Source organism: Acomys minous, assembly GCF_964271855.1.
Source record: "Acomys minous genome assembly, chromosome: 2".
Taxonomy (NCBI): domain Eukaryota; kingdom Metazoa; phylum Chordata; class Mammalia; order Rodentia; family Muridae; genus Acomys; species Acomys minous.
Window position 1 is genome coordinate 50,079,953 of NC_140484.1, and position 27,997 is coordinate 50,107,949.

At 55.3% G+C, this 27,997-nt stretch overlaps 2 protein-coding genes across 4 annotated transcripts in view; one reads left to right on the forward strand and one right to left on the reverse strand.

Moving 5' to 3' along the window:
- The first annotated feature begins 327 nt into the window (after positions 1 to 327).
- Positions 328 to 8,592, forward strand: OTUB1 (OTU deubiquitinase, ubiquitin aldehyde binding 1). Of its 2 annotated transcripts, XM_084761711.1 has the most exons (8): positions 384 to 452; positions 1,357 to 1,552; positions 2,660 to 2,721; positions 2,965 to 3,063; positions 6,718 to 6,836; positions 6,982 to 7,066; positions 7,214 to 7,408; positions 7,532 to 8,592. In XM_084761711.1, exons 3-8 carry the CDS (start codon positions 2,692 to 2,694, stop codon positions 7,727 to 7,729), a joined length of 726 nt encoding a protein of 241 aa, XP_084617837.1. In that variant the 5' UTR covers positions 384 to 452; positions 1,357 to 1,552; positions 2,660 to 2,691; the 3' UTR covers positions 7,730 to 8,592. The 2 variants fall into 2 exon arrangements, with proteins under 2 accessions (XP_084617836.1, XP_084617837.1); XM_084761710.1 differs by lacking the exon at positions 1,357 to 1,552 and having other exon boundaries at positions 328 to 452.
- A 161-nt stretch (positions 8,593 to 8,753) lies between these two features.
- Positions 8,754 to 27,997, reverse strand: part of MACROD1 (mono-ADP ribosylhydrolase 1) — a 139,745-nt gene continuing 120,501 nt past the window's right edge. Inside the window, exons 4-11 of one of the 2 annotated variants that reach the window (XM_084761503.1) lie at positions 20,774 to 20,803; positions 10,212 to 10,328; positions 9,849 to 9,970; positions 9,721 to 9,751; positions 9,558 to 9,631; positions 9,204 to 9,285; positions 9,076 to 9,110; positions 8,754 to 8,897 (exon numbers count right to left, since the gene is read on the reverse strand). In XM_084761503.1, the coding sequence (XP_084617629.1) occupies positions 9,106 to 9,110; positions 9,204 to 9,285; positions 9,558 to 9,631; positions 9,721 to 9,751; positions 9,849 to 9,970; positions 10,212 to 10,328; positions 20,774 to 20,803 (461 nt within the window). In that variant the 3' untranslated portion in view covers positions 8,754 to 8,897; positions 9,076 to 9,105. The remainder of the gene's footprint in view (positions 8,898 to 9,075; positions 9,111 to 9,203; positions 9,286 to 9,557; positions 9,632 to 9,720; positions 9,752 to 9,848; positions 9,971 to 10,211; positions 10,329 to 20,773; positions 20,804 to 27,997) is intronic. The other variant, XM_084761502.1, reaches the window with a different exon arrangement.

Consider the following 27,997-nt stretch of genomic DNA (forward strand, 5'->3'; position numbering starts at 1 on the left):
GCATTGCAGCTACTGCTACTGTCGCGTACCCTAAGTGCAAGCGCAGCAGAGATCAACCTTCAGTGACTTTAATTCCGTCTTGTTCCTTATCTCAGTTACACAACCTGCGTTTCAAACTTAAGTATAGAGAAAACAGAAGTGACTCGAGGAGGCCCTTAGCACCCTAGGACCTTCAGGAGAGTGGGAATGTGGAGGCGCGCAACGAGACCGTCCGCCTGTCCAGGGTATTGGCGGCCCCTACCCTGGGCCACAGAAACAGCCCAACCCCTGACAACCGCCAAAGGGAGCTTGTTGCTAGGGGCGTTGCGAAGGAGGGGCCACAAGGAGGGGCTCCCTTCCGGGAGGAGGGCAATTAATAACCCGGAAGCGGTCGGCAGTGCGGCGCTGTTTAAAGATGGCGGCGGAGGAGCCTCAGCAGCAGAAGCAGGAGCCGCTGGGCAGCGACTCCGAAGGTACGGACCGAGGGAAGGATGTCCTGCCGGGATAGAGGGGGCGAGGCTCGGCCGGCCGTTCCCGAGAAGTTTAGGGAGGTAGGGCCGCCGGGGACCGGCGCAGCGTGCGACGGACCTGTCCGCCGCGTCTTTTCCCCTCCCCCTCACAATGGAAGCTGGGCCGTGGCGACCCCCGGCCGGGCGGGGTGGCCTGGTTCGCCGCTCGGCTTCTCGCGCACGCCTGGGGCGGGGCCTGGGCCGCCCCGCCTCCGCCCGTCCCGCGGCGTCGGCCGGGTCCCACCGTCATCCTTCCCGAGTCCTCGCAGACAAGCCGCGGCCTAGGCCGGGCCGGAGCTCCCCGCCTTTGCCCGAGCTGCCGAAAGGCGTTGAATGACGCCGGGCTGCCAAGGACGAAGTCTCTGGTGGGTCGTTTGGGATGCCACCAGCGGCCCTCTTCCTTAGAGCTCGTTCTTGCCTTCCGCCCCCCTTGAGCAGAACCAGGCATTGTTTTCCTAGATCCCCTGGTCCTTAAAAAAAGCAAAAACCGGTCACACCCTCTCCATGTCTACCAAGAACTTGGGCTCTGGGGGCTGAGTAGTGAATAGGAGGGACAGCCCTGTCGTACGGCACGAGGGCGCGCAGCTGAGAACAAGTTCCCAAAGGATTGACTGAAAAAGTCAATCATCACACGCATACCCTACCCTAACTCCACACCATAGACTAGAGGCTGAGGGTAGGAAAGCCAGGTGCACTGTTCTCCATCACACATCTGAGAAGGGTGCAGCACTAGACCTGGTGTTTGCTGACTCCTGCCCAGATGAACCTCCTGGATCCCTAGAGAGTGCTTAGGTGTTAGTTGCTGCTGTTAGAATCTCAGCATATTTTGATGATGGGAGCAAGGTGATGGCATTAATCCATTCTACAGGTGAAAGGCGGCTTTGCAGTGAAGTGGCAAGTGACAGTATGTCCAAGAGCTCAGACTGGAATTGTACAAATGTGGACTTGCCCACAGCTCCTCACTGGTTTTGACCTTGGGCAAGATGGAGTCACCTCTCTGTATTTGTTTTGGTATTTGGAAAATGGACACCATTAACAACACACAGGACCACAGACGACAAAGGGTGTGTTCTAGTAAAGTGCATCCTTCCATGGTGCCCTCGATCCACCTAAGGCTCCACCCCCTCCTCCCGCTCTCCCCCAGAGCAGCATCCCCGGGATGCCACAAAGTCATGATGATAGAAAGCAGGGAACAGGAGTAGCACAGCTGGAAGAGTGCCTTGGTGGTGACCTTTATTCGGTCATTTGATTGATTGATTGATTGATTTTTTGAGACAGGGTTTCTCTGTGTAGCCTTGGCTGTCCTGGACTCACTTTGTAGACCAGGTTGGCCTCGAACTCACAGAGATCTGCCTGCCTTTGCCTCCCAGGCATGCACCACCAGGGCTGGCTCTTTTTTTAATTTATTTTATTTTTTAACTTTTTTTTTTTTTTTTTTTTTGGGCTGCTAGGAATAGAAACCAGGGCTTCACACCTGCAGGACAAATATATCTTTGTCAATGGGCCCCAACTCCGGTCCTGTTTTCTTTTCTTCCAAGATAAGGGTCTTGCTATATTTCCAGGGCTGATCTCTAACTCTTAGGCTTCTTGACCCTGCTCTGGAATATAATTGCTGGGACTTTCTTTTTCCTTTCTTTCTTTTCTTTTGGGTTTTAGAGACAGGGTTTCTCTGTGTGTAGCCCTGGCTGTCCTGGACTCGCTTTGTAGGCCAGGCTGGCCTCCAGCTCACAGGGATCTACCTGCCTCTGCCTCCCGAGTACTGGGATTAAAGATGTGCGCCACCACGCCCAGCTCTTGCTGGGACTTTCTGCGCTGTGATGCTCAGCTGCCCTCTTACTTACTCCTATTTTGTTTTTGGGGGGTTTTGTTTGTTTTGTTTTTTTGTTTTGTTTTGTTTTTTTGGAGTCTGGCTCTGTGTAGCCCACAGTTTTGTGGTCTTCCTGCCTTAGTTTCCCAAATGGCACCATACTTGGCCACCTGCTCCAGAAGACGAGGAAGTGAAAGCTCAAAGAGGGAAGGACTTTGCTATCCACAGTGTGGTAGAAGACATAGGGTTCCAGACTCCAGGCCTGTTCTGCCAAAGCTGCCTGCGGTAGTGCAGTAAAGATAGCCAGGCCCCACAGGAATCCTTGGTTGGCACTAATTTTTTTTTTCCCCTCTCCTTTTTCTAGGTGTTAACTGTCTGGCCTATGATGAAGCCATTATGGCTCAGCAGGACCGAATCCAGCAAGAGGTGAGGTGTGGGTGAAGGGTCAGGAGGCGGTAGCTGAGGACTTAGTGGTGGGAGTGTGCAGTGAGGGCCTGCCTCCTAATGCCTACTTTGAAGCCCTCCCCTCTCCAGTCTATTCTAGGCACTTCGTGCTTTCTGTTGGGGTTACTGTGCCACTGGATGAGCAGCCAGCACCCCTTTTGTAGGTGTTAGACGTGGGGTACTCAACCTCCTTGCCAGAGCATGATGGATTCTTGCCCCCTGCAGATTGCTGTGCAGAATCCGCTGGTGTCAGAGCGGCTGGAACTCTCAGTCCTGTACAAGGAGTATGCTGAGGACGACAACATCTACCAACAGAAGATCAAGGTGGGATCCTGGCCAGAGGGTCAGGAGGGAGCCTGGTTCAGCCCTGCTTCTTGCCAGTCCTAATCTTTGAGAGGGTAGGGTGCTGGGGGGACACACCTCTCATTGCTAGTTGTTGAAGTGTGCAGCCTCTGGACTGAGACCTCCATTCACATCAGATTGCCACTCAGCAGCTGTCTTCTTGACAGGTCCTTCAGTGTCTGAGCCCTGGGTGTCCTCATCTGTAAAATAGGGACAGTGAAAGCATCTGCCTGTAGGGTGGCTGTAAGGTTGAGGTAGGTGATGCTCAGTGGGACCAGGTGCAGGCTGGGCGGGCACTGAGAACTCAGTACCCATCCAGGGCTAAACTCACTGGTGTTGGGATGGGTAGATTGGTTACCCAGAGACCTGTCCTACAGTCTGTCTACTGGAGTTTTGTGGAGGACAGGCCCCCTATGCGTGTCCCTGCTGCAACCATCACTCACACTGTGTCAGGCTTCTTTGCCAGCCATCCCAAAGGCTAGGAGCACTGGAGGTTGAACTATGACCCTGGTATGAAGACAGTATTTAGTAGACAGCCTGAGGAAGAGATTGGAAATGGTATATTTCCAGTCCTCCTCCAAAGATCATAGGTGTTTATTTCTTGTACCTGGAGCAGGGAACCCAGTGAGTAAAGCTGCCTGAGTAGTTGACTGGGAGGGCTTCAGAGTCAGGCATGCTAGGGAGTATTCACGGTTATTCCTGTTGCCAGAGAAGCTAGAATTCATGACTTTGAGCCATTGGCAGCTAATAAAAACTTAAATGTTGTGTAGGGCTGAGGTGCAGCTAACTGAGCAGTAGCACGAGCCTAGTATATGCCAGTCTCTAAGCTGTGTCCTTTGCACTTGAGGACAGAGCTAAGTCGTGTCTCCTCAGCCTAGATTAGCTGTCTGTAGTCTTGATCTGCCCATACCACTGCTCATGGGGCTGGGGTTTCTCTAAGATAATGTAAGGAGATAAAGGCCCCTACCTTTGAGTCAGGTAGGCCTTTGCTTTCCAGTCGTGTGACCTCAGGCAGTGCTTGGTCTCTCTCTGGCTAGTTAGTTTCAGCCTATGGGTCAAGTTCAGAGAAGGTATTGAACTAAGCACCGCTGCTGCCCAGTAAGGGCTTAGAGAGCAGTAGGCTCTTTCTCTCCATGTGGCAAGTTAGGAGAGTGATGCCCCATCAAAGGCCGCCTGTTGTACTAGGCTGCCCTGTAAAGCCAACAGGGTGAACCTCGGGTTGTCACTTAGCAGAATGTTTGACTGTCTGAAGAGAGGTGGTTTCAGCAATATACCTCAGCCCCCTGCACTTCCTTTCTGTGCACTGTGTTCAAGCTCCTGTTCTTCCTGCTGATGACAGCAGAACCCCGCTGGGTATGGCTCCTGTTTGGAATGGACTCGGAAGAAGTGGGCATGAGCTTTCCACAGGGTGCCTGGTAGTATGTGCCCAGTGAGCTTACAGCAGCAGAGTGGCTGGACTCCCAGCAGCCTTGGTGCCTGGTCATGCTCCACTCACCAGGCACTGGAGGTACTGCAGATACCGGGAACTGAAACACGGTCCTGCTTCTGTGATGCTTACAGGGGAGGGTGCAAGACAGACAGAAACCAAACGGTACGGGTAGTGGTGCACACCTTTAATCCTGGAGAAAATGATGCAGGAGGATCAAGGTAGCCTAGCTAAATACAGCAACACCCTGTCCCAACCCTGTAACCACCCGCCCCCCCCCCCCCCCCAGTACACACACAAAGCTTGGTTGTTGGTCGTGGTTAGTGCTGTGGAGACAAAGGAGTGGGAGAATTTGCATTTTAAGTTGGAGTAGTGGGCCAGAGCCTCCCTGAAAGGTATATTTGATGGACAGAAGCAAGATGACAAGTGACAGGGCATCTAAAAGTAGTGGGGGCTGATGCTGTTTAAGAAGGGGACATCTGGGCAGGCAGAGGCCACCATGAAAGCCAGTTTGGCCTGGGAGTGTGTGAGTACTTTCAAGGATGCGGGGCAGAAGAGGCCTGTGTGTAAGGTTACTGTTGTTTCAGTGTGAAAGTGGGTTTCAGGGGACGAGGAGGAGGCAGAGGGAGTAGTAAGGGGCTTCGGCAGTAGAACAGGACGCAGGTAGTCCTGGTCCATGGTAACGGCCGTGTGGTGATACATGTGAGTGCTGGCTGTGTGAAGGGATCTGTTGCTTGGCGGATGTGCTGGAAAAATGAGCTATCTCTGAGGGAGTTCAAAGCCTGGGTGAAGAGCAGGTTGGTTGGCGCAGCCCAGCTGTGGCAGTGGAGATGCCCGTGACAGTGAAGAGGTGTAGGGAGGCAGAACATCCATCTAAGGTGGAACTTTATCTAGGCTTGGTGGCCTGGAGTTTCAGCACTCAGAAGCCTGAGAGAAGATTCCTGTAAGTTCAAGGCCACCCTGCCCTTCAAAATGAGGCCCATCTCAAAACCAAAGTGAAAGGAAAACCTATCTGGACTAACGGGTGAAGATGCGTGAGGCCGACAGGAAGCCCTGTGTCTGCTGATGTGGTGGCTGGCCGGTGCTTGAGGAACAGTGCTGTGTGGTTTGCTGGGAGCCTTGCCTTTCAGAAGGAGAAGGCCGAGGGGCGGCCTGGGAGAGAGCAGGGGAAAGGGCTTGGGGGTGCAGCGCTGCCAGGCTGGGCGGGGAGGGAGCGCGGATAGAGGAGCTCCAGGTTGTGTTTGACCTTCGCCAGACAGGAGCCTCCCACACGAGTTTCTGGTGTGTGTGTTTGTTTTTCCAGACAGGGTTTCTCTGTCCTGGACTTACTTTGTAGACCAGGCTGGCCTCAAACTCTGAGATCCACCTGCCTCTGCCTCCAGCCCAGCCTGAGTTTCTGTTTTTATTGGAAGACCTACCTGGATCTTACGTGGCTCTGGAGTCAAAACTAGTAGGGAGCTGTCCTTGAGTCTGAAGGAGGCCATGAGCGGGCAGTGAGTCTGAAGGAGGCCATGAGCGGGCAGTGAGCATGGGGCAGCCTGGTGGTAGAGGAGAGGGCGGCCGTGTCCGCAGTGTGAACGGACTCACGAGGACGGCTGCCTGGGGGTGGCTGCCTGAGGGTGGCTGTCTGGGGGTGGTCATCTGAGGAGGGAACAGGCAGAGAGCTATCCAGGTGGGCGAGAAGCCTGCTTACCAAGCAGCACTGTGAGCCACTGTCATGGGGATGTGCTGCTGCTTTTGAAGGAAGTAGAAAAGGCTGAAGGAGGTGGTCTCTGCTTTGGGCAGCATGGGTAGAAGGTGAAAGTGGAGGGGGAGCTGGCTTAGGCTCAGACTGTGGGGCGAGCTGCTGCGTGGGGCTGGAGCCTTGCTAGGCCTGTCCTATCCCCTACTTTGCCTTGATTGCGTTGAAAGACCTGAAAAGCTGCATTAGTCAAGGACAGATGTAGTCACCTGTTTTTATAAGCAGAGCTCTGTAGCCAGTAGTGCCCACACAGCTATCCATACAACTGTAGGTGACCATACAACTGTTGACAGATAAATCCATAGCTTCCAGGAGCTTCCAGGGGAGGACTTTGTTCCAGTGGGTGACTTGGTGTCCCCATTCAGCAGCCAGGAGGTGGGAACCTAGTGCTCAGTTGCCACCTACTGCTACGGCCATTTCCTAGGCTGTCCTGGCCTGGTTGGATGTTAAGCTGGACTGCTCTCTGCAGGACCTCCACAAAAAGTACTCATACATCCGGAAGACCAGGCCCGACGGCAACTGCTTCTATCGCGCATTCGGCTTCTCCCACTTGGAGGCACTGCTGGATGACAGCAAGGAGCTACAGCGGTGAGGAGGGCGGGCGCTAGGGGCTCTGGGCCCTTCCTGAGGAACAGGAGGTTGGGGGCTTCCTTTTGAGCGTGGTGGGCTGGCTGGGGCCTTGCTCTGCTGGCTGAGGAGCCCGTGCTGGCGTCCCGTCCCTGCCCACCCCCAGGTTCAAGGCTGTGTCTGCCAAGAGCAAAGAGGACCTGGTATCCCAGGGCTTCACTGAGTTCACAATCGAGGACTTCCACAACACGGTGAGCTAGCCGGCTTGTCTGGCGCCCGGCAGGGGAGGCAGGCCGGCCCTAGTTGTAGAGGATACCGTGTCGTTAGCTGGGCTGACAGGGAGGGTGGCCTCTTCCCATTCATCTTCCTCAACTTACCCTTTGTCCCTTGATGGGCAGTTCATGGACCTTATTGAGCAGGTGGAAAAGCAGACCTCAGTGGCTGACCTGCTGGCCTCCTTCAATGACCAGAGCACCTCAGACTACCTTGTGGTCTACCTGCGGCTGCTCACCTCAGGCTACCTGCAGCGGGAGAGCAAGTTCTTCGAGCACTTCATAGAGGGCGGCCGGACCGTGAAGGAGTTCTGCCAACAGGTGCCAACTCTGCCCGAGGCCCTCTTTTGCTCTTTTTTTGTGTTAGGGTGGGGTGTGCCAGGGTGAGGTGTGGGACCTGGGGGAGGGGTCCTGGGACAGACCCGCCCTGCCCCTGTGCCATAGGAGGTGGAGCCCATGTGCAAGGAGAGCGACCACATCCACATCATCGCACTGGCCCAGGCCCTCAGCGTGTCCATCCAGGTGGAGTACATGGACCGCGGTGAGGGTGGCACCACCAACCCACACGTCTTCCCTGAGGGCTCCGAGCCCAAGGTCTACCTTCTCTACCGGCCTGGACACTACGATATCCTCTACAAGTAGGGCCAGCGGCCTGCTGTGCCCTGCCTGCCTCCCCCTGCCAGGCGCTAGATATGTACAGAGGGTTTTCTTTCTTTTTTCATTTTTTTTCTTTTTTTCTTTTTCTTTTTTTTTTTTTTGTGGTTGTAAATGGTCATATTTCACCCCTCCCTTTTCCTGTCATACAACCTTCCATGTTTTATTAAAGGGGATGCTGGTGGTGAGCCTGAGTGTGCGTTTCCCTGCTCTGCTGCACTTCCCTACCTGCCCGCTGGCTGCTGTGTGTCTGGCTGTCCCTTCCCCTGGGGTGGGCCCCCAGCTCTCCACTTATCTACCCTCAAGCATTCCTGCCAAGAAAAGGTTGAGAGGGCTAGACCCTCTCCTGGTCCCATGGAGTCCTATTTTCTACCCACAAGGCCTGCCCCTTTCTTCTTGACCTTCCAGGTGTTTCCATGTGAACTGGAATTTGGCCAGAGGTCTCAGGCCACCCACACTCAAAGCTACCCCTTATAGACTTGCTATTCTGGCCAGGGCCCCCAGATCACAACTACTCTGCCCACCTTCAGGGATGCATGATTGAAGAGTCCTCGGTTGAGAGGGTTGTGGGAGGAGGCTGGCCCAGGCCAGGTTGAGGAGCTAGGCATCCTCCATGGGCCCCTGGAGGAGCTGACCTGGTGTGGGAGGAACATTAGGCCTAGGTAGGGCTTGCCTGTTCCCTGTTCCCCAGAGCCCCTGCCTGTGCCTGCTCTGCACCCCCTTTGCTTGGGCCATACCTGCATTACCCGCCTCTTTGCCTTCTCTCCACTCCCAGCACATGCGGGGTCTCAGCCTAGGCTGTGAGCTCCTTGGGGGCAGGCCCTCAATAAATGTGAAATGCTGCTGCCGCTGCCTCTGCTGTCTGGCCCATGCATCTACCCTCATGGCTCACCCAGGGCTCTTGTAGCCTCTTGAAGCAAAAAACAACAGTGCTCAAGACCCCATCCCCACCAAGGCTGCCTTCCTCTCTGGGCCCCAACCAGACCCAGACCCCAGCACTCAGACAGTAAGGGATGGATCAGACAGCTTTATTAGGCTTCTGAAAGGCAGGCCAGGACACACTGAGAAAAAGGGCAGAACCCTGTAGTAGCCAGACTGGAACAAGCTGTCGGATTCTCTCAGAGCTGGGAGCGAGGTCCCACAGGCCCAGGTGGGTCTGAGGACAGAGCAGATAGGTTAAGGGGAGTTGAGGACTTCTGAAAGCCCCTGAGCCCCCCTCCCTAGCCTCACTGCCTCCCTGCATGGAAGTAAGCAAAAGCAGGTTGAGCAGGTGTTAGAGGGCCAGGGTTAGTAGTGTAGGTCACCCACGCCACACTGGGCCAGGCCCTGCTTACCAGTCCTGTTCAGGGTGGGCTGTGGGAGCCTCAGGCTGGAAGGCAGAGGACAGTGAGAGCTGCCCCAGGACCATGGGGGAGGGGGAGGCTGGCTTGGGGCAACCCCTGAGGGAAACAAGGGCACATACCTACTGGGAAGTAATGGGGCAGGCGCTCGCGGTAAATGCCCTCGTCCTTCTCCAGGAACACACAGATGATGAGCCGATCCACCTGTGCCAGGGATTTGCTCAGCCTGGGCGAGGCCTCCGCCGGCTCCTAAGTCCTAGTACTGTGTTCACCCCCAAACCCACCCGGCCTGGCAGGGTCTAGCCTGCCATAGGTGTGATCCTTCATAGAGGGTGGGTTCAGGCTGCACCCTCGCCCCTTCCCGTCGCTGTTGACAAGCCCTACCGAGGGAGGTCAGATACCAGCTGGCCATACCAGCTCAGTGCTGGGCTCCCTGTTGCCACCTCACCGTGGCTAACAGTTCTCTCAGGTCTCACCTTGTCCTTGTGCTGCTCCAGCCATTCCCGCAGTGCAGCCAGCACTACCTCCGCAGCCCCCTCATTGGGGTAGCCTAGGGGCATGAGTCAACATCTGGTCCTGCCCACCTCCATGAGTGGGGGCCCCCACTGCCCACGCAAGCCCTTGCTTTTCCAGACTCACCAAACACGCCTGTTGAGATGCATGGGAAAGCCTAGGGAAGGGAGGACGAGACAACATAGGGTTACTAGGTGCCACCCTGGCTGTGCCCGGGCCCCAGCGCCACCCCGCCGCCTGGTGTGGACACTTACCACTGAGCGCAGTCGGTGCTCCAGCAGCAGGTCCAGACTGCTCAAGTAGCAGCTGCGGAGCTCGGCCGCCTGGCTGGCAGTGGGTTGGCCCACAGCGATGGGCCCCACCGTGTGGATGACGTCTAGGGTGGGGTGACTGGCTTCAGCCAGACGGCCTAGGTCTCCCCTGCCATCTCACCAGAAAGATCCCACCGCATGCCACTGCTAGATGGTGGAAGACCTTGGTACTGTCCCCTCGCTCTCCTGCCCGCTGCTGCTCCGTCCTCTTTACATCTATCTATCTGGGCTGTCAGAGGGCCAGGCCCTCACACTTAAAGTTAGACGCCCCCTGGCGGTTGCGGGCAGTTCCCCACGTTCACTCACACTTGGCGGGCAGCCGATAGCCACAAGTGATCTTGGCTTTGCCGGTCTCGCAGTTCTGTAGGGTGCGGCACTCGTCTGTGAGCAGGGGTCCCGCGGCTCGGTGAATGCACCCATCCACTGTGGGGGGACAGGGAGAAAAGAACCATGGGGTTCCCCGCATCTCTGAAGGATCAGGCATGACACCCCAATCCTGAGAAACTCCAAGGCTCTGCCTAGTCCCACCTGGCATCACAGTGTCTTTCCAAGGCCTCCAGCTGCTCTTGTTACCCCTGGTTTCCCGGCTAGGGGAAACTAAGGCTCCAAGGAGCTGCAGCACGGGGTGACCGGCAGGGGGCGCGCCTGGCCCACCCTCTTGATTTTCTGTACGGGATACACTGTCCTGAGGTCACCTGTCCTCTTCTACGCTGATCTAAGAATCGGGTGGGATCCCAAACCCACTTTTTGACAAGGCCATGCCCAACTCTAAGGCTCATTTGATCCCATCTGAGGAACCGAGGCCACCTAGTTCCAAATGGCAGATCCAATCCGGGGACTGAGCTTGGCTTTCTGCGCTCCTTCCCATTGGACCAGGCTTCTCAGGTGTCTCTAGACTCTCAAACCCTGGCCGGGCAACTGGCAGACTCGTTAGTGTTAGCGCACCCTGCTTAACTGAGGCCGGGCTTGAGCTTGTTTATCCAAAGGAGGCTCTTGGGATTATCCGTGACCCTGGGGACCCAGGCCCAGATAAACAACCCTCAAAGCTGCGCTATCCCAGAGGCAGCTCGGCTACTGACTCACTCGTCCAGGCCTCGCCTAGCTTTTCCCAAGCAGGTCCGGGCAAGTATTGATTTGCTCCTGCCGGCTAGAGATTTTCTCCTGGTCTACTACCGTCTCAACTGCAAAGTGGGGACAGTGGCCCCTGCGATGGCAGGGCTGATGGGACCTAGGCCTGCCTTCAAGCAGCTCTGCTGTCTAGCCCCTGGCTGCGCTGGCATCAGACAAACAAACAAACAAACAAACAAAAAACATTCTGGCTCCATTTTACAGACTCCTAACACCAGACCCTTTCTCCTCCCTGTATGCAGCTTCTTGGTGCAGGGTGGGGCACACCAGCTGTTTCCTCTGTTTCCAATTAAAGCTAATTTTCAACTTTTCCTCAGACCTGGCACTGGGTCAAGCCAGGGTCTTTTGGCCCCCTGCCTTCTTCTGCAGGCGGCTGCAGAGCCAGAGCTGAGAGTCCCTGCCCTACAGAGCCTGAGGGGAAGCCTGTGCTCTCAGGCAGCACAGTGTTATCTGTTCTGGGTGCGATGCCACAGAGGACTCAGCACAGTACAGAACAGCAGCAGCAAGAGAGCTGAGCAGCCTGAGCCATCGCTCAGTGCCCACCTCATAGGGTGTTGGAAAAGTAAAGTTTTGGGGGTGGGGATGGAACCCAGGGCACACAATCCACTGCTGAGCTATGCCTCAGCACTAAGTAAACTGACCTTTTTTCTTTTTCTTCTTCTTTCATTTGTTTTGTTTTGTTTCTTATTTGGGCCGCATGGGGTCATGTAGCTCAGGCTAGCCTCAGTTTGAGCTTTAAACTCCCACCCTTCCTGCCTCCACTCCGAGTGCTGGGATTAAAGGAGTACACACCACTATGCTGGGCTCTGATTCTTTTTCTTCTATTAGTTTTTTCTGTTACTTTATGTGTATGAATGTCTTGCCTACACGCATGTGTGTTCACCGCATGGGCTGGATCCTCCCAGATAGGTGCGAGCCACCATGCAGGGTCTGGAAATGGAGCCTGGCTTCTCCGCAAGAGCAACAGTGGTCTTGACCCCTAGGTCAGGGTCAGGCTCTAATTGTTGTTAGGTAAGCAGTGTTGGGCTTGATCAGACACCAAGTGAGTTAGCCAGTGTCCGGCTCACAGTGTGTACAGGGAGCCCATGGTGTGAGGCGAGCACGGGGAGTGCTGGAGCCTACAGGCCCTGCGGGCAGGCTCAGCCTCGGGGCACTGCACTACTTGCTATTGTAGTGTGAGGCCTCCTGCAGGTGTCTTTGGCTGGCTGCAGGGTCATGTGGAAATACATCTTGGAAGGTCTGTCTTTTAGGGACTTAATGTTTCTTGAACAAGCTTGCAGTCAGGCCTTTGGGGCTGACCTGGGGGAGTGAGGACTGGAGCAGAAGCCCGCTACCAACTTTTAGAGTTTGCACCCACATGACTGTGACCACTCCATGAGTACCCGGGGGAAGGGGCTCCCCCAAAACAAAGATGAGGGACAGGCCCTGGTCACCATATCGGTTACCTTCCCCCTAAACAGGTTGGCCCTGGAATCTAGGTCTCAGCTGCTTGGCCCCCACTTCCCACCTAACACTCTTACCCATACATGCATGCATCAGCCTTGATGTCCCACATCAAGGGTGGGACTTGCTTTTCACCTGCGCAGAGTGTGGTGACTCATGCCTTTAATCCCAGTGCAGTTATGCTAAGTGGTAAAGTCCTGCCTCAACAAACAACAATAACAAGGACAAACACCAAGGCCAGTAGTTCAGTTCCCAAGTGTGCAGACAGCCTGGGTCCCTGCTCATCCTCCTATCTACTAAGTCCAGGCCGAGCACTGGGCCTCCTTTCCTCCCCATTGGACCTCCTTGCAGTAATCACCTGGGGTGCTGAGCCAGCCACTGACTGTCTTGTTGGAGGCTTGCACCCCACCCAGGAGGTGCTGACCACCCCCTCTTTATAGAAGAAACTGAGGTACAGATAGCAAAACGTGGCACAGATCACACTCTGGCCACTGAAGGTTCGGGGGCTACAGTGTGACTGCTTTTGCCACGCCCACCAACCTCTATACCCTCTGTGTCTTGGCCTCTGTCCCTCTTCAGCCCCTGCAGTCTGGCACCTGTCCTTTCCCTGAATCAGTACATCTCCCGGTAGAGTGTCTGCCCTGGGGACCCTTATCTCTCTGGCCTGTTCATCTCATCCATGGGCTGTACACTCCTGCCACCCACCAAGGCTTTCTCAGAGACACTAGCTGTTTCCTCCCTAGCCTCTCTGAGCTCTTCTGCCCCAGGCCTCACCTCTGCTGCTGCCCTCCCTCATTCCTCCTTTATCTCACTGGAACCCAGCCCCTGCCCCTCCTGTCTAGTCAGTCCCCCAAAGCCTGGGAGATGCTGAGGGACATCTTCCTGGTAACTGTGGACAGACGTGTCTCATCCTAACATTCAGAAGACGCCTCCCTCTCTGTCCCAGCACAATTTTCCTCAGTGGGGTGTGGGGTGTGGGTGGAAGAGTGGGGCTGCTAGGAGCTGCCTCATGGGTAGGGGGACAGGGGCAGAGGGCTGGAGCCTGACCCTCAGCAGACCAGCCAAGACAGGCTCCAGTGGGGACCACTCCCGTAAGGCACTGAAGACTGTTGGCTGCTATTTAAGGTGCTGTAATATTCATGAAGGGAAGATTAGATATTTAAATTTATTCAGCAATAAATGTGTCTCAGTGGGGGAGCATTCCTCATGCTAAACAAACAAGCGAGCAGGGGCTAATTAATTATTTACAGGAACAAGAGGAGCCAGTGGCCTAGGGGACACAGAGGGCAGCTGTGCCCCTGCCAAAGGGTCAGATATCCCATTCCTTGCTGCCACTCTGTGGAGCTGGCCGCTTTACATCCCCTTCTGGAATTTCTCCCTCCAAAACTTCAGGCCTAAGATTGCTGGTGGCTTTGGGATAGTTATTCAACCTCTCTGAATCTCAGAACCTAGGTGTCCAAAGATCTGTGGAGAACATTGGTTTAGGCTGGGAGGTAGGCAACTGAAAACCAGAGGAGTTAAAAACTTTCTGAGGTCTCACAGCCAGTAGCGGAGCAGAAACCAAGCTCTCTATGGCTAGGCCCTGACTTACAAGAAGTGGCGGCAAAGAGCAAGAGAGGACTCTGGGTAGCTCTCATCCCTGCCCTGTCTGTCCATCCTGGGTTCCCGTGAACTCCCCATTAGGGGGAGCCTTGGGGACGCAAGCAAGGAGCTTCCCAAACCAAGCCCTTCTTTCTGGGCTCTTGCATGCTTCTCTCTGTGCCTCAGTTTCCTCAGCTGTCAGCAAGGCCTCTTTGCTTGGTGTGGGCATTTGGGAAAAGTTGGCTCCTTTGTTCATCAGGCTGTCGATGTTCACAGGTCGGCAGCCCAGGTTCAGCTGGGCACCTCAAGGGCAGAGGCAGCCTTCCCAGGACAGTACACTCTGCCTAGATCAGGGGTTTCCAGCAGCTGCTCTAGGCTAGACTGGGGCTGTGGAGGGTGGGGCCCTCTGTTGAAGAAGGCACAGGGGAACCTCTCCCCATCTGGACATCCAGTCCTGTTTGGGCTCCAGCCTGGGGACAGCACACAGCAGCCACAGGCAAACAGCTGCCATCCAGATCCTGTGCACTGAGCTTTTCCCAGGTCTCAGAAGGAAAGCCTGGCTGAGCAGACGAGGAGCCTTGCCTATGAGGAGTCCCAGCTAAGGCAGACTCCTGAGGTGCTGACCTTTGGGTTTCCACCCTTGAAGAAGGCTATGAAGAGCCCCTGGGGTCTGAAGCCCTTCCCTTCTGACTTGCCCCAGGCTTTCTTCCTCTTCCTGGATGGTCCTTGTGCACTGAGACCCCGATGTTTCCCATCAGAACTCAGACACAGCCTCTGCCTGTCCTCTCTGGCCCTTCATGCAGAGGACAGCCCTGTGCCAATCTCTGCTCCAGACAAGGCCTGTGCTTGGTCTAGGGAAGGACACAGAGCCCACCATACTGAGGCTGCATCCTGGAGGTGCCCAGGAGGGTGGGCGCCCCAGGGAGAAGACGGATGGACGACATCACTGCGATGTGATCTGAAATTCATTACAGGGTGAGATCAGCTCCTTAAATGGGGATTTGAAAACATTAGGGCTTCATTATGTACACAACCACGGTACCTCATTCATCATGCAAAATCACTTGTGTTATTAAAGATCCGAGGCAGCCGTGTGCAGGGCCTGGTGGCACCTTGCCTACTGGGGGCAGGGCATGAGTGTGGCGGCCATGAGGTGGGGGCCAGAGTTGCCGAAGGAGGACTAACTCCCACACTCCTTACTCAGGGTAGGCCAGCTGCTAGGTAGGGTAGGGAACCTCAGTTTCCTCATCCGAAGATACCCTCCTGTGGCGCTCAGGAGGAGCTCCCAGGTAACCTATTAACACCTGGAATGTTTGGCTTCCCCAGGCAGTATCCTTCCAGGGATGGTCAGGAAGGGGCAGCTGGTGAGCTGGAGCCTCTGCTTGGATTAGCAAGGGCCTACTACACTCATGAAACCTCCTGTGGCAAGCTGGGCGATTATAGGCACACGCCTATAATCCCAGCACTCGGGAGGCAGAGGCAGGTGGATCGCTGTGAGTTCAAGGCCAGCCTGGTCTACAAAGCAGATCCAGGACAGCCAAGGCTACACAGAGAAACCCTGTCTCAAAAAAAAAGAAAAAAAGAAACCTCCTGTGGCTCCCACCAGTCCACAATATGGAAACTTCCACTCTCTGGGCCCTGGAAAGCTATACACTGTATCCTATAGCAAACGTGTAAGGGGGCTGTGGAGGGCCAGTCCCGTGTGTCATGGTACCAGGGGAGAGACAGCAGTGCTAACACAAGAAGATGGAACAGGACAGGAGGTGGGGACAGGTGGGGACATGGCCATTCAGTGGTCCAAAATGTCCCGCTAGCATGGGACACTGTAGAGGAGCACCGGGTAATAGAATCTACTGGGAGGGACAAGAGGACAGTCCCAGCTCCTGCAGGCGCCCCCGGCCCAGCCCCATGTCCACCAAGCTTCCTGGCTCTCGGGAGCTCTCGGGCTACCTGCTGCTTCTGAGTCCTACAGGTAGCAGAGAGGGGCAGGGCAACCTCACACACCCTGACTGCTGGAGTACCCAATGCAGCCTCAGGCTGAGGAGGTCACGTTATCCACTGAGTCAGGCGACCGTTCATCAGGGCAGCAGCGACAGCCTTCCCAGAGGCCACGGAAGCAATCACAGATTAGCAGCAGTGACAGCAGCTAGCCACTTGGAAAGAACTGACAGGAAAGCCATGCCCCGGTCCAGAGGCTATGCTAATCCTCATGGGGACAAAGCAGAGAGGGGAGGTGGGCGAGAGGGAGAGAAAGCACAGGAAGGGCGATAGAAAAGCATGGTGAACCAAAGGGAGCAAGAGAGCAGTGAGAAAGGGACAGAGATCCAGGCAGATAGGACAGATGGGAGAGGAGCCGCTGAGGGCCAGGCCCTCTGTGAGGGGACAGAGGACACACAAGTATCAGGCTGTGGCTGAGCACAGCGGCCATTGACAAGTCTGCACTCCGCAATGCTGTCTACCCTGTGCCTGCCCCTTCAGTGGTCTGGTGGTGTTTGTGGGGGCAAACATATTTTGAATAACCATCAAGGGCCACAGAACAACGAGCATAGTTGAAGACTAGGTTTTGGGGTGTGGCCAGCAGGAGGGGCATTGATCAGGTTGGGAGTCTGGGCAGGAGGGCAAAGGAGCAGCAGCAGGTGCAGAGGCTCCATGCCAGGGGATGTCTGTGAGGGAGGCTCTGCCATCCTGGCAGGCTGCACCCTCTCAGCGCTTGCTTCCTCTCCCACGTGGTGCCGGGAGCAGGTTGTAAGGGTGAGGCAGGGTGAAGGGTGGCCCGGGAGCTGAGCTATGGAGTCCCCAGCGCCTACAGCTTTGTCTGGGGCTGACAGCCTGGAAGGGCCAGGCAGGTGCTAGAGGGCAAGCACAGGGGCTCCCTCCTCCCCCTCCCTCCCTCTCTTCTCCCTCCTCCCTCCTAGGCTGTCTTGCCCTCCTACCTGGGACCTGCCTGACCCTAACCACAGGCTCCTAGAGTTGGCCTTTTGGGGCGCTGGCTGGCTGGGAGGGACAGAGATGGCGGCCATGCCGGCAGAGGAGGCGGCCCTGAATTAATCTGTCACTAAGACTTGGCCATGGCAGGCGCAGTCATGATTTAGATGAATAATTGAAACGCTCCGATACATTTATTATCCCTTTAGTGCAAAAGTGGCAGAGAAAGACGAGGGGTAATTGAAAAAGAACGCACAAATCTCCCCGAGAAAGCCGGCTCCTCATCGCCAAGTAAACATCTCAGCACTAATAAACAGTTGAGGCGCTCGGGCCTTGTCGATCCCCATCCTGATTTAGGACCCGCCTCCCTCCTTACCATACAATAGGAGAGTGTTGGAGACATCTTTTATTGAGCCAATAACTGGCTTTCTGCGGGGAGGTAGGGCAGAGGGCATGGGAGAAGAGTAGGCCAGGTGGTCACCAACTCCACCAGGAGACTAGGACTGTCCTAAGGCATCAGGCCATCTTCCTTGGTGTCCCTAAATCCTCCTAGCACGCTAAACTCCTATTCAGCCTTCAAGGCCCAAGCCCGGTCCTTTGCTTGAGAAGCCTGCTTCTAAATTGGGCCACTTGAGTGCGGAGGAAAGTCCTGAGTCCCAGCAGACAGTAGGTACCCACAGACCCAGACCCAATGTCTGCCCCTCAGCCCTGGGCAGACACACACACACACACACACACACACACACACACACACACACACACACGGAGAGCACACTGTCTGCCTCACCCGTGCCGGCTAAACAGGGCAGAGTGAGCAGGACACTGTAAGGTATAAGTACGCTCAAAGGGTCCAGAGCTAGGGACCTAAGCGACACAGCGGGATGCTTGGCAGTGTGTCTGCTGGCCTGCGTGCTGAAAGGATGAGGCTTATCTAGGGCCATCAGGAGTGAAGGGCAGATGGGGGCAGGTAGAGAGCTGAGCCCCTCAGTAGGGAACCTCAGGCTCCCAGGGTCTTCCTGGGGTCAGGGCTGATGAAAGGGCAACAGACGTGTCATATTTGACAAGGTAGCAGGTCCAGGTATCTGGCCGGCTGAGGTTCAATTTCAGATGCCAGGAACCCCAGGCCCTGCCTCCCTCCCCCCCAGGCCTGTCCTGCACTGCTACCTGCTTCAGTTTTATTAGCAGAGCAACAGATATCCCAGCCCTAGCCGCAGAGGCTCCCTAAATCTTAGTTGGATTGCGATGATGAAAGGCCTGACTGGGGGCCTATTCCTTCCAGGGTCACTGCCCCACCCATCTCACCAGTCAACTTCCCTGCACCCCCAAGGCTGAAAAGGAAGCCAGAGCACCCCAGGATGCCTGCGGGCCACTCCTTTCCTCAGCCTACTTCTAATGGCTACCCTCAGGCCCTAGTCCCTCCCTCCATGGAAAAAGCTATCCAGACCCAAGTCCCAGCGACTCCTTTCCTTCTGAGGGGACAGAAGGCAGAGATGGGCAACCGCCACAGGGTAGAAGGAGCGAGGTTCTCAGAAAAACAAGCACAGCAGAGTGAGAGCTGGCTAGGGAGCTGCAGCCTCAGCCAGCGGTCAGGGAAAAGGACATTCAAGTACAGGCTTGTAAGAGGGGAGGTAGCAGACACCTGATGTCCTCAGGGAAAACATTCCCCTGTGGAAGGATGGGAGGACAGTCAGTGCCGAGGCCCCCAAGGCAAAGAGTGTGCTGGTCCCGTCACTGTCAGTACAAAGGCCCTGAGGCAGGAGAGGACCTGTCCTGTGCAGGGAAGCAGGCTTTGGCGTTAGCTTGCGGCGGAGGCCTGGAGTGCAGAGGTGAGTCTGAGAAGAGGTTGGGAGCCTCCTGAGCCACAGTGAGGCCCTTAGCTGTGAGTCTGAAGGGGCTGAGGGTTTTGCCCATGTTTCCTTCATCCCTTTTTTTGTTTTTCAAGACAAGGTTTCTCTGTGTAGCCTTGGCTGTCCTAGACTAGCTTTGTGGACCAGGCTGGCCTTTACTCAATGAGCCATCATATTTTGTTTTGTTTTGTTTTGTTTTGTTTTTTCTGGTTTTTTTTTTTTTTTTTTTTTTTTTTTTTTTTTTTTGAGACAGGGTTTCTCTGTGCGGCCTTGGCTGTCCTGGACTCACTCTGTAGACCAGGCTGGCCTCGAACTCACAGTGATCTGCCTGCCTCTGCCTCCTGAGTACTGAGATTAAAGGCGTGCGCCACCACCGCAAGGCTCAATGAGCCATCTTAATCCCCTCCCTTTTTTGTTTTTTGTTTGTTTTTTCGAGACAGGGTTTCTCTGTGTAGCCCTGGCTGTCCTGGAACTGGCTCTGTAGACTAGGCTGGCCTCGAACTCACAGAGATCCACCTGCCTCTGCTTGCTGAGTGAGTGCTGGGATTAAAGGCGTGCGCCACCACCCCCCAGCTGTTTTCCTTATCTTTTACCTGCCTCAGAGGAACTGTTAAAAATCATAGCTCCTCACACGGTTTCTCATGCTCCTGCGTTCCTCTGGCCTCCTGGCTGCACTCTGAGGCCTCTGACCAGCAGAGGCTCCATAAAGCCCCTCCTCCTTTCATCTTTCATCTTCAGGCCCTTACCTGTCCCCTCCACCTGGGACTCTTCCCACTTCCCTTCACTTCCAGGCCCTACCTTCCTTCCTCCCTGAAACTTCCCTAATGCTCCAGCTGGTGTAAGTGGGACCTCCCACTCCCCCGTCATGGCTGGTGCATCGGCCCCACTCCCAAGCAGGGTCTGTCAGCAACCAGCTTGCAGTCCTGTGACCGACAGGTGCTGCTGAGTACTGAGTGGTGACTGAACGGGTAGGCATGGATACGGCAGGTGGGCGCTGTGGGTGAGGCACGGTGTCACCAATCACGGAGGCACTCTATCCTCTCTTAAAGGGCAGGCTGGGGAAGAGGTCCCCAAGGGCCTATCCATGGTCACTCCATCCCCATCCTGGGAAGTGCTGACCTCCACAGGGACAGCTAGAGGACAGTAGAGAGGGAGAGTGTCTTCAGCCGCAAACAGCCCCCTGCATCCTGGCTGGTCCCGACAGCTCTTAGTGCGTGCTTATTTATTCCTGACCTTCGCTGCCCCTTTTATTTTTCCCCCTTTTAAAACCTGGCCTGGGCCCCGCCACCGGCTGCCGTAAACACGGCCCCTGGGATTTATCCCACGGCGCATTAACCCCTGGCCCCTGGCTCACCAATCATCCTGCTGCTGTGCAGACAGTGGCCGCCCAGCAGCTAGGGGCTGAGTGTATGGTGGGAGGCTAGTTGAGGCAGATGTGGGGCCACAGGGTGCCCTTCCTGAGGCATCTGTTACGTTGGCCTGCATACCTGATGGGCCAGCTACCCTGCCCTCCACCAGAGTGCCTTCAGCATCAGGGTGGCTGTTACAACGGCACACCATGGTGTCCTCTGCGTCCCCTGTCACTTGCCCATTCCCCATCTAGTGTTGGCCTGAGACAGTGCTTGGCAGAGATACCTGGGGGTTTTCAGTGCGGAAACAGTGGAGAAACTGAGGACAATCAGCAAGGAGCCTCTAAAGGCCAAGTTGGGCGTCAGGCACAGAGTGAGGCTTTGTCTACCCAACCTCTTCATTTATAAGTCAGGAGGGCTTGAGTCCAGATGGTGGTCACCCAACAAAGGATATGGGCATGCAGATTCATCAGTGGGCACGCAAGAGGGGCCTGACTGAAATAGCCCACACCCCACTACTGAAGGCTGAGACAGGAGACACACACCCAACGGCTCCTCCGCCCTTACCAGAGTTTCAGAAGGCCTGTGTACTTACCTCCTCCACCTCCAAGCAGGGAGTTGTTGGCTGCAAGACAGAAAGAGAGAGAGAGACAAAAGCAGGTAAGCATGGGAACAGTCTAAGAAGGGGCTGTACCAGGAGCCTAGGAGCCTAGGAGCCTGGGGCCTGAGTCTCTGGGGAGAGGGATTCCCAGCCCTTTAAGCAAAAGCCAATGATGGGGTGTTGGGGGACTCCTGTGGGCCTGAGCTTGTAGGAGTCCAGAGAGTGGGGGCACAGGAAGGCCACCAAGGCTACTGATCACCCCCAAGTAGCAATACAATACACAGGGTTATGGCACACATCGAGCAGGTCGGAGGACACCTAGCAGGGGTTGGTTCCCTCCCTCCACAGTGTGGATCCTAGGGTTTGAATTCACATTATCAAGCTTAGTAGCAGATGCCTTTACTCAATGAGCCATCGTTATTCCCCCTACCCCCCTTTTTTCCCCCAAGACAAGGTTTCTCTGTGTAGCCTTGGCTGTCCCGGAACTGGCTCTGTAGACCAGGCAGGCTGGCCTCGAACTCCCAGAGATCTGCCTGCCTCAGCCTCTCACTATGTAGAGAGGACTCTCTTGCCTCCACCACCGGTGTTGCAATCATGGGTGCTTACTACCTGGCCTGACTGGCCTCTTTTTACCTCTTTTCTGCCCATTCTCTTTTACCCACAGTGCCCAGCCTTCAGCATAGGTATGGGGAGGCCAGGGCAGTGTGGTCCTCACCCTCATGACCCACAGGCTGACTAGTAACACAGCTGGAGCCCACTAAGAAGGCAATGCACGTGAGGCGTGGTGGCGCACACTTTTAATCCCAGCTCTCAGGAGGCAGAGGCGGATGGCTCCCTGTGAATTTGAGTTCGAAGACAGTGAGGACTATGTGGAGAGACCCGAAAAACAAAAGGGAAGAAGAACTGCACTGGAACAGGGACGCGCTGCTGGGAGAGTGGGCAGGAGGCTGCGGCTCACGGAGCAGCTGATGGAAGAAAGCCGCGCTGTGGGCCACGTCAGAAGCCCGGGCACCAACCAGCCCCCAGTCAGTGGGGCCACCTGGCTTCAGGCCTCAATTTCCACTGAAAAACTGGGAAGAGCACCCCAGCTCACAGGATTGGGGAGAGGGTCATGAGAACGGAGTCAGCTCTGGCCTTGCTATAGGAAGGTCCCCAGCTCTCTGCCTGCCTGGAGGGCAACCCCTCAGGGTTTCACAGCCACTATGACTGCCACTTCCCAGATTAGCCATAGCCATCTTGCTCTGCCCAGCTGGCTGCCCCTCCTGCCTTACCACGTAGCCATGTGGCTGACGTACAGGTTAGGGAGACTGGGAGCCCCTCTGTCAGAATGCTGAGGCTGTGCTGATCAGTGTCCCTGCTCAGCCTGGGGTTTCCTTCCGGCCACAAGGCTTGCAAAATTCCTAAGAAATCCCAATGCCAACAGGACAAGGAGCTAGGGAAGGGCCCAGGTTCCCCAAGAACCAGCTGTTGCCCAGGTGGGAGACGCAGGGAGTCTAACACCCAGGCTGGGCCTTCAGCTCTTCCTAAGGTTGACCCCCTTATGTGACCTTCCTGGGCTTTCTGTTTTAGGGTTAGGGGCCAGACTGTGGCCCAGGGCTTTGTGTAGAAGCTATGGATGCCGCTAAGTGGTGTCGGGTGGCTCGCAGTGGCTGCTCTCCCAGACCTGACAGCTCTTCGCTTGGGGAATAATTAATTCCACAGCCTGAAAACCCAGGGCTGCAAGTTGCCACGTTACTTTCAAGATTAATACAAGCAGCTAATTAAGATGGAGAGGCGAGGAGCGGCCAGGAGCTCCCAGAACCAAGCAGGGGGCCATGGGGATGAAGAGGGAGCCAGCTGAGCATGTAGGCAATGCTACAGGGTAAGAGCTGAGGTCAGGCACTGAGGGGACCCCAGGAAGGGGCAGGTGCGGAGGTCCTGTTCTGGTTCCCAGAAGCTCTCAGGACATGATTCTGTGGAAGAAGATCCTTAGGAAGAGACAGGCTGCGCTCTTCTCAAAGGACATCACAGCAAAGCCACCAAGGAGGGGCTTCTGTTCCTACTTTACAGAGAAGGAAACTGAGAGAGAGAGAGAGAGAGAGAGAGAGAGAGAGAGAGAGAGAGAGAGAGAGAGAGAGAGAGAGAGAAGACAGTGTGGGTGTGGGGTTGGGATAGGGTGGGAATTGGGGACACAGTTCATTTCAAGGGCTCGTGCACGCAGGAAGCCCTGCATTTCCAACAATGTATATACCAGATAAACAGATTTCGTGTATATACCAGACATAGTAGCTGATGCCTGTAATTATGTCACTCTGGGAGGTGGAGGCAGGAGGATGAGGATTTCAAGGTCATTTTCTATTACATAAGGAATTCTAAGCCAACCTGGGCTACGGAGACCCATGGCCCTCAGTAAATAAATAAAAGACATAAAGACTAAATCTGGGTCTCTTTGAACTGGAAGGCAGGCCACCAAGAGGCTACAGCCCCCTGGCCACGCCTACTTCCTCAAAGCAAGGAGGATCACTTGCTCCACAGCCAGAAGGCTTGGCTGCCATCATGGAGTGGGGGGGGGGGGGGTTGCACTCTGGGCAGTCCTGCATGGGAACCAGCAATGGAAGATGAGGCCTCTCAGGTGGGCCCAGGCCTGACTCCAGCCCCCTGAGCTCCGGGGGCAGCACTGGCGGCTGTCGGAAGCTGCCCTCCGCGGCCCTTCCCACCTCCCCCCATCACCTCTCTCTTAATTAACACCGGCTGCAAACAAGCTGGCTCCCGCTCAAAGAGGGCACAGTGCCAAATGGGCTGGCAGGAAGCCGTGCTGGGGCAGGAGAGGAGGGGCAGAGACCTGGACTGGGCTCAGCAGACCCCAGTCAGAGAGAATGTCAACCCCCAGGGGCCTGACACTCCAACACCCCGCACCCCCCCCCCCCGCCCCACACACACCCCTGTGTGGTCTTGCCCCTGGGGAGAGGCAAGTAGGATGACTGCCTGATGTCCACCCAGCCAGGGTCTGAGAGAGGAGTGGACCTGGACCAGCCAGGTATTAAGGATAGGTGAAGCCTGGAACCTTCTTGGCCTGTGAAGAGCATCTGTGACCAGCCAACCTGCCCATAAAAAAAAAAGTCTTTTTGTTTCTGTTTATCTTTAAAAAAAAAAAAACCAAAACAGGGTCTCAAGTAGCCCAGGCTGGCCCCAAACTACTTATATAGCTAAGGATGCCCTTGAACTTTGAATCCTGTTGAGTGCTGGGATTACAGGCATGAATCGCTATGCTTGGTTTATTCCGTGCTAGAGGAGGAGCCCAGGGCTTCATGCATGTTCAAGAGCATTTTGCCAACTAAGCGACACCCCTGGACGTCCGTTCGTCTGGAGACGAACAGGGGCTCACCGTGCTGCTCCATCGGCAGAGCTCCTGCGCTCAGCAGTCCCTCCTGCTTCAGACTCCAGCAGCTGGGAGTGTGGGCAGGCGCCACAGAACCCAGGCACCGTGTGTGTGTGTGTGTGTGTGTGTGTGTGTGTGTGTGCGCGCACGCCTGAGGATGTCAGGAGAGCTCTCGGCAGGCAGTTGTGAGCTACCACCGTGTGTGCTGGGAACTGACCTCAGTCCTCTGAAAGGGCAGCAAGTGTTCTAACTACTCAACATCACCCAGCCCCTGCCCCTCTTCGTCTTCTAGTGTCCGGCCTTCTCATTTTATTTTATTTTATTTATTTATTTTTTGAGACAGAGTCTTTCTATGTGTTCTTAGCTGTCTTGGAGCACCATATGCTGAGATCTGCCTGCCTCTGCCCCCTAGGTGCTAGGATTAAAGCTATGCAGCATGACACCCAGCTAAAGCATCTAGTTTTCTTTTTTGTTTGTTTGTTTGTCTTTTTCTAGACAGGGTTTCTCTGTGTAGTCTTGGCTGTCCTAGAATCGATTTGTAGACCAGGCTGGCCTCAAACTCACATTGATCCACCTGCCCCTGCCTCCCGAGTGCTGGGAGGTTAAAGGCATGCGTCACTATACCCAGCAAGCACCTAGCTTTTATTTTTTTTTATTTTTTGGTTTTTCAAGACAGGGTTTCTCTGTGTAGCCTTAGCTGTCCTGGACTCACTTTTGTAGACCAGGCTGGCCTCAAACTCATAGAGAAGCATCTAGTTTTTAAACAGGGGTCTTTGACGTCCAGGAGGGGCTGAAGCTGGAGCCAGCTCTAGTGGCATGGAAGTTCTACATCACAGGGTACGGGTTCCAGGCCTGGCCCTCTGCTTGTCGCCGGCACTGCAGATGAGACACCCCCTCCCCATGGATGGGTGGGCTCTCACCTCACCGCACCCCACTGAAGTTCCCCAGCTTGCTTTTAGCCCTGTGACCTTGAAGTGCCCCCTCAGGTCACTCACTGCTAAATTCTCTGACTACTTAAAGCTGTTTTGGGGGTGCCTCACTCCAAGCCTCCCTAACATATTCTGCAGGCTCTGTCTCTGCACTACCTGCCGCTCCTGCTGTGCTCACCCTGCCACCTCCCTTCCACCTTCTTAGCTCTATCATCCCTGAGGATGGCAGAGGGGGGACTCCCAAGTTTGTGGCCGGGCTCTTGGCCTAGTTAGCTACTGGCAGGTGGCCACCGCCCAGTGAGAGGGAGAGAGCCAGCCCCCGAGAGTCTGGCAAGTGCTGCTAAAGATCAGAGGAAGTCCAGGGACAAAAGTGGCACCCTGCCTTGCTTCACTTTCTACAAGGAACATCTTATTTTTATCTATCTATCTATCTATCTATCTATCTATCTATCTATCTGTGCTCATGTAGCCCAGGCTAGCCTTAAACTCAAGTGTAGCTGATCGAGAATGACCTTGAATTCCAGATCCTCCTGCCTCTGGATTCCTAGTCCCGGGATTACAGGCAAAGAACCACCACATCTAGCTTTAGGAAACATTTTTAAATGTTATAATATTAATATATTCCTGTGGGGAAAAGTCAAGGATAACATTTTAAATGTTTTCACCTGGGCGGGGGTGGGGGGGGCAAGTGGGGACACACCGAGGCACAGGGCCTGCATGGTGCATGCTGTGCTTACACCTCTCTGGAGAGATACTGCTGCCATCATTTCCCAGAAGTGACCCTGAGGCATGGGGACAATGGCTTCACAGTGACAATTTCCCGAGGCTGGGAGCATGACTCAGAGGCAGAGCCTAGCTCACTCTGTATGAGGGTCCCAGGTCCTATCCCCAGCACCACCCAAAAAAAAACCCCAAACCTCTCAGTGTGGAGCCCATTGAGCCTGGTGAGTAAGGCGAACTCCTCCTTGGCTCCGGGATGTGGAAAGAACCCCACAGACACACCACCCAACCCCTTTCCCCACCCTCAGGATCTCCCTCTGCCATGGTCCGGCTTCTCATGTCAGGCAGCTCTGCCTGGAAGAAGTCACCCCGGCCCTCCTCAGGAGACACACTCAGGTGCATATGGCGCCTGCCCATCTGGGGCTGAGACTCTCACCTGGTTCTCCAGCATCCCTACTCCTCAGGTAAGCAGGCTTGTGAACGCTGCTATTGGGTGTGGCCACATCTGCAGCTTCCATCATAGAGCTTAGGTACATACATAGCAGATGTCTAGGGACGTTGGTTTTTTTGTTTGTTTGTTTGTTTGTTTGGTTTGTTTTTTCAGTACCGGGGACTGACTATTGGCCTGCTTGCAAGTGCTCTCCCACTAAACCACATACCCAGCTCACTGTTGCTGGGTTTTTTTTGGTTTGTTTGTTTTGTTTTTTGTTTGTTTGTTTTTTCTTTCAGATGGGGTTTCTCTGTGTAACCTTGGCTGTCCTGGAATTTGCTCTGTAGACCAGGCTGGCCTCAAACTCAGAGATCTGCCTGCCTCTGCCTCCTGAGTGCTGGGATTAAAAGTGTGCGCCACCACTGGCCAGCTGTTGTCTTTTGACAGGGTCTCACTGTGGCCTCCAGGCTGGTCTTGAACACACTCTGTATCTCAGGTTGGCCTGGTACTTTCGGTCTTCCTGCCTCAGCTTCCTGAGTACTGGGATTTTAGGTGTGCCGCCAGGCTAGCCCTCAAACCTCAGCAGTGATGATTGAAAGAATTGGGAAGTTACAGACTGTTCAAGCCCAAGTCACTCAGCCCACTGTGTGGGTTGCAATATGGACTGGACCTGGGTCGGCCAACTCCCCATGCGGGGCTCTTACCAGCCGGTCCGGCAGAAAGCCCCGGGGGAGAGAATGGTGCTGCAACAAGCGCTGGTCGGAGGCCAGTGGCCAAACGACCTTCTGGTTTTCCCTGACAGGGACGAAGTCCTTCATGCCTGGGAGGAAGGGGGTGGCCCTCTGAGGGAGATGGGAGAGGGGGATGCAGAGAGGAGAGGCAGTTACCAGTGACCCGAGGAAAGCGCTGAGCAGGTGCCTGGGCCAGGAAGAGGCTGGGCAGGCAGGCACAGCGGTGACTTTGAAGCTGGCACAGCCCCTGCACATGCCCCAGGAGGCTACTGCCTCCACATGCCTGCCTCCGCTCCGTATACCTTGCCCTGGCATCCTGGCTTCACTTGCCTGGAGCAGCTGGGGATCTGGGCGCTGCTCCCCTCAACCCTTGAACCCTCACCAGTCTGTCTGTTTTCTCATTCCTCCTGAGCGAGAGAGCCAGACCTCAGCTTTGGCAAAGGTGTTGTCTGCTGCTACTGTGTGCTGAGTACAGGATGAAGGTGGACCTTGCTGGCACAAAGCTCCGCAGGCATGAGCTTGACCCGGAATTAGTTAGCACCAGAGGTTGTGAAGGCGATCAAAGGAAAGCTAGAGGATGGCTGGCAGGTTGTCTCTCAAGTGTAGCAAGGGCCTGCTAAAATGGGGAAGCTGGCCTGGAAAAGCACACAGCAGGCAAAGGGTGGCTGTGCAAAGGCCCTGAGGCAGGAGCCTAGCTTGGAGGTATAACACAGGGCCCTGTGGCTGAGGTAGAGCAGGGAGGAGAGGGGAGAAGAAAGGAAGGAAAGAGGGGAGGGGGCCTTTGGAGCTGGACAACTGAAAGCTGTGCCTCTGGATGCTGCAGAGGTCAGACTGCCCACATGGTCCTGTGCTGCTCCAAGGCTGCCGCCTACAAGGAGGGCTCTGTGGAAGAAGCTTTGTTCCATTGTCACACAGGCCGACAGTTGAGCTGAGCCCACAGAGCTTAGGGGGCAGGTTCGGTTCCGGGGACGTCACCGGTACCTCCCCCGCGCCCACAGGCCTGTGGTGGAGATCCGTGTTCCCAGAGGGTGAGTTGTTTCGAACACGCTT